This window comes from Corvus brachyrhynchos, unplaced genomic scaffold (assembly GCF_000691975.1).
Source record: "Corvus brachyrhynchos isolate BGI_N302 unplaced genomic scaffold, ASM69197v1 scaffold420, whole genome shotgun sequence".
In the NCBI taxonomy this organism is placed as follows: Eukaryota; Metazoa; Chordata; class Aves; order Passeriformes; family Corvidae; genus Corvus; species Corvus brachyrhynchos.
The window spans coordinates 201,217-206,000 of NW_008235739.1; the positions used below are offsets into that span (position 1 = coordinate 201,217).

The 4,784-nt window shown below is 59.8% G+C and overlaps 1 protein-coding gene across 1 annotated transcript in view; it reads left to right on the forward strand.

Moving 5' to 3' along the window:
• Positions 1 to 4,784, forward strand: part of LOC103616394 (otoferlin-like) — a 76,415-nt gene that overhangs the window by 70,576 nt on the left and 1,055 nt on the right. The window contains 4 exon segments of the mRNA XM_008634595.2: positions 1 to 29; positions 802 to 890; positions 2,706 to 2,804; positions 4,065 to 4,317. The exon segment at positions 1 to 29 is cut by the window's left edge and continues 6 nt beyond it. Coding sequence (XP_008632817.2) covers positions 1 to 29; positions 802 to 890; positions 2,706 to 2,804; positions 4,065 to 4,317 — 470 coding nt within the window.

A 4,784-nucleotide genomic window follows, 5' to 3' on the forward strand; every position in this document is an offset into this window, starting at 1 on the left:
TCAACCCTGACAAGCCGGGCATCGAGCAGGTCTCACATCCCAGCGGGAACGGGAGCAGCCCATGGGGGCCAAAGCAGCCCTAACCCACCTCGGGATGGGCAGGTCACCCCGGGAGCCCAGCAGAGAAAATCTCCGGTGCCTCCCGATCCATCCTCATCCATTTCACCTCCCACAGTCCCTCCTGATTCCCCACATCTGGGGTACCTGGGAGCAAAATTCCCAACAGATTCCCAAGCAGAAGGAACTGGGAACCCCGGGATGCTGTACATAAAAGGCAGTGCTGGGAATTCCTTGGAGACTCTGAACCTTCTGGAGTCCTGAGGAGGACTCTGAGCCCATTTTGCAGGGGGAGGTCACAGCCCTGTTGAGTAAAGGGGGGAGAGCAGGAAGAGAGTTGGGCTCTGGTTGTTTTACAGACCTGATTTTGGTCAGAAATCTCCCAAAATCCAATCTGGGCTGCCCCACTGAGTCTTCCACAGGTTCCTTGTAGAGGCTGCGAGCAGAGAAGGGAAATCTCCCCTTGGTGCTTGGCTCACCCTGGTGAGGCTGATCTGAGCTCACGTGGAGATCATGGAATGGTTTGGGTGGGAAGGGCCTTAAAGCCCATCCAGTTCCACCTCCTGCCATGGGCAGGGACACCCTCCATGAGATGCTTCTGCAGGGGTGGAGAAGGATTCATGGCATGGGAGAAGCTTGTCCCGCTCCATGTCTGGCATGGCCGGAGGGATAAAAAAAAAGACACTCGGTGAGGAGGGGACAGGAGGGACCAGGGGAGCTGACAGTGTCTCTGCCACCCCGCAGGGCCGCCTGGAGATGTGGGTGGACATGTTCCCCATGGATATGCCAGCGCCTGGCCCTGCCATCGATATTTCTCCCAGGAAACCAAAGAAGTAAGGAACAGGCCAGCCAACCAATCCCAGGGAAACAGGAGGTTGGGGATGGAGCCCATCTTCTCCCATCTCCTGCCGCTGCTCCATGGCCAGCCCAGCCCTCTGCTCGGGTTCCTCAGCCATGCTGGCACTTCCAGAGATCCCAACACTGGAGGCAGTTCCAGAGCTGCTCCTGAGGGTGGTATCCCAACTCTTCCATCCCCTGCAGCTCCCGATCTTTCTTGGCTGTGTAAACTGGGAAATTCCATCCTTCCCAGGCCTCGTCACGGGGCCAGGGCAAAGCAGAATGCCCAGCCCTGAGCGTCTCCTGGGCAGGGATATCCCAGGGCAGTTTGGAGGGGGCTTTCCCAGGAGGTGATGGATAGAAGGAGGGGTGGTGGAGGCGACTGGGACAGCTGATCATTCCCAGCAGGAAAGAGCAGGCACAGACAGCGCATGGAGAGGGAAGAAGGACATTTCTTCCCGCGATATCCCTCCTAGCCCTCTCTCACCCTGCTGGCCTAGGTCCTTGGGCCCCTTTTCCTACCCCCAGGGCTGGGATACAGGGATGGCACTGGGAATCCTGCTGGGAGCCTCTTGTGCAGGCTTGGGTGGAGAGAACATCCCTGGATCCCAGCTGGGAGAGGCACAGCATGGGACAGGCAGGAGCAGACAGGAGGGGCTGGAAAAGGTGGAGGAATCCCACGAATGGGCTCAGCCAGGGCACTGCCAGAGGGAGATCCCAAAGGATTCCCAGGTTAAGGAAGCTGTGCTTCCCTCACCTGGGGGACTCCCTGGTACTTCCAGTGAGGTGCTGTGGCTGTGGCCATGTGTCCTGAGCCTCCCTCCAGCCTCACCTCCAGCTGCAGGAGCCGGGATTCTGCTCTTGCTCCAGCCACTCCCACTGTGGGAGCCACTTCCTCCATCACCAAAATTCCCAGCCAAGCAGAAGTGATGGGAAACACCCCAGCTGCTGCACAGTGCTGGGAATTCCTTGGAGACCCCAAACCTCCTGGAGTCCTGAGGAGGACTCTGAGCCCATTTTGGAGGGAGGTCACAGCCCTCTTGAGTAAACGGGGGAGAGCAGGAAGAGAGGTGGGCTCTGATTGTTTTACAGACCTGATTTTGGTCAGAAATCTCCCAAAATCCAAGCCTGGGCTATCCCCACTGATCCTTTGGCAAATTCCTTGTAGAGGCTGCGAGCAGAGGAGGGAAATCTCCCCTTGGTGCTTGGCTCACCCTGGTGAGGCTGATCCGAGCTCACGTGGAAATCATGGAATCATGGAATGGTTTGGGTGGGAAGGGCCTTAAAGCCCATCCAGTTCCACCTCCTGCCATGGGCAGGGACAACTTCCACTATCCCAGGTGCTCCAAGCCCCATTCAAGTTTTGGACACTGCCAGGGATCCAGGCGCAGCCCCAGCTGCTCCGGGAATTCCACCCCAGCCTCTCCCCACCCTCCCCGCCACGAATTCCTTCCCAATATCCCATCCATCCCTCTGGCACTGGGAAGCCATTCCCTGTGTCCTGTCCCTCCAGCCCTTGTCCCCAGTCCCTCTCCAGCTCTCCTGGAGCCCTGGAAGGGGCTCCGAGCTCTCCCTGGATCCTTCTTTTCTCCAGGTGAGCACCCCCAGCTCTCCCAGCCTGTCCCCATAGCAAGAGTCCCATCCCTGTAATCATCTCCATGGTTGAGATCCCCTCTTGATCCCTGGGATAGATCCCTTTGAGCAGTTCCCTGTTCCTGGTGCCCGGCCCTGCTCTCTGGCAGCGTCGCCCCGTCCCCTCCTATCCCATTCCCTGTTCCCATGCCTCACCTCCCTTTCCCTCCCTCGGGCAGGTACGAGCTCAGGGTGATCGTGTGGAACACCGACGAGGTCATCCTGGAGGATGACGACTACTTCACGGGCGAGAAATCCAGTGACATTTTTGTCAGGGGGTAGGTACAGCCTGGAATTCCAGTGGTGCCTCCTCCGCTCCTCCCGGGGTGGGCGCCAGTCCTTGCTGGGGTAGGAGCGGGAAGAGGGGTAGGACACGGATGGTGCTGGGGGTCCCACCGCTGCCGGTGTCTCCTGTGCCATTTCCTGCCTCTCCCCTCTCCTTGGCTGCACGTCCCACTGCCTGTGCCCGGTGCCCCGCTTGGAGCTGCGGGTGGTTGTCTGGAGCACCCCTGAGGTGGTTTCGGAACGCGATGCTTTCCTGGCGGGAGAGGAGATGCCTGACGTCTCTGGCAGGGGGTGATGAGGCCTCTTGGTCCCCTCTGCCCCTCTCTGAGTTTGTCTTGGTGTCCCCTCATGGCATTCCCACCGTGACACCCACAATTCCAGCATCTGGAGCCAAACTGGTGGTGGTTGTTCTGAAGGTTTGCTCCCATCTCCACTTCAACCTCATTCAGCGGGAAGGGAAAGCCCCTTCCAGAATTCCACCACATCAGAGAGCCACAGAATCGTGGAATGCTTTGGGTGGGAAGGGACCTTAAACCTCATCCCATGGGGATGGGGTGCCCTGGGCAGGGACACCTTCCACTATCCCAGGCTGCGGTTCTGTCTCTCAACAGACAAATCCCATGGGATGCAGCTCCAAGGAATCCAAGCAAAACCCCTGAGATCCAGGGAGACCTTGGAGCCATCCCAGCAGCTCCATCCCTCTGGAATTTCAGCACCTTTCATCCCTGGAAGTGTCCAAGGCCAGGTTGGACAGAGCTTGGAACAGCCTTGGGCACTGCCAGGGATCCAGGGGCAGCCACAGCTTCCCTGTGCCAGGCCAGGGAACAATTCCTTCCCAATCTCCCATCCAGCCCTGCCCTCTGGCACTGGGAAGCCATTCCCCGTGTCCTGTCCCTCCAGCCCTTGTCCCCAGTCCCTCTCCAGCTCTGTTCTGATCCCTTTCCATCCTGCTCTGCTCCAGCCTCCCCAGCAGTGCTCCCAGCTCCTGTACAATTCCTTAACACCTCCGTGCCCAGAGTAGACCCTCAGACAACCCCCTTGAATCTCTTTCTCCCGAAGTCCTCTGTTCCCTCTGGGACCCTCCTGCCCCTTGGATTTGCTGCTGCAGTGTCTGGAGCAGCCCCAGTGCCTCGTTCACATCTTTTAGGTCCTTCCAGTCCTGGAGACAGCCTGGCTGCCTGGACAGGGTGGTCCTGTGCCCTCTCCTTCCCAGTGTAAACCTGTGCCCACCTCTCACCCCCTGGGCCCTGCAGGTGGCTGAAGGGGCAGCAGGAGGACAAGCAGGACACGGATGTCCATTACCACTCCCTCACCGGTGAAGGCAACTTCAACTGGCGCTACATCTTCCCCTTCGACTACCTGATGGCCGAGGAGAAGATCGTAATCTCCAAGAAGGAGTCCATGTTCTCCTGGGATGAGACCGAGTACAAGATCCCAGCCCGCCTCACCCTGCAGGTCTGGGATGCCGACCACTTCTCGGCCGATGATTTCCTGGGTACGTGGAGGGTCCAGAGCATCCCACAAACCCCTTGAGCTGCTGCTGGATGGAGCAGGTGGGATGAGAGAGCAGGAAGGGTCTGCAGAGGGATCTGGACAGGCTGGATCCATGGGCCAAGACCAAGCGGCAGGGCCTGAACTGGGGTCCCACCAACCCCACAGAGCACTCCAGGCTGGGCCAGAGAGGCTGGAAAAGGCCCTGGGGGTGCCAGTGGCTGGGCATGAGCCCAGGTGTGCCCAGGGGGACAAGAGGCCACTGGCCCCGGGGCTGTGCCAGCTCTGGGCTGGCAGCAGGGCCAGGGCAGTGCCCGTCCCCTGTGCTGGCACTGCTGGGGCACCTCCAGTGCTGGGGGCAGCTCTGGGCCCCTCCTGACAGGAGAGACCCTGAGGGGCTGGAGCGTGTCCAGGGCAGGGAACGGAGCTGGGAAGGGGCTGGAGCAGCAGGAGCGGCTGAGGGAGCTGGGAAAGGGGCTCAG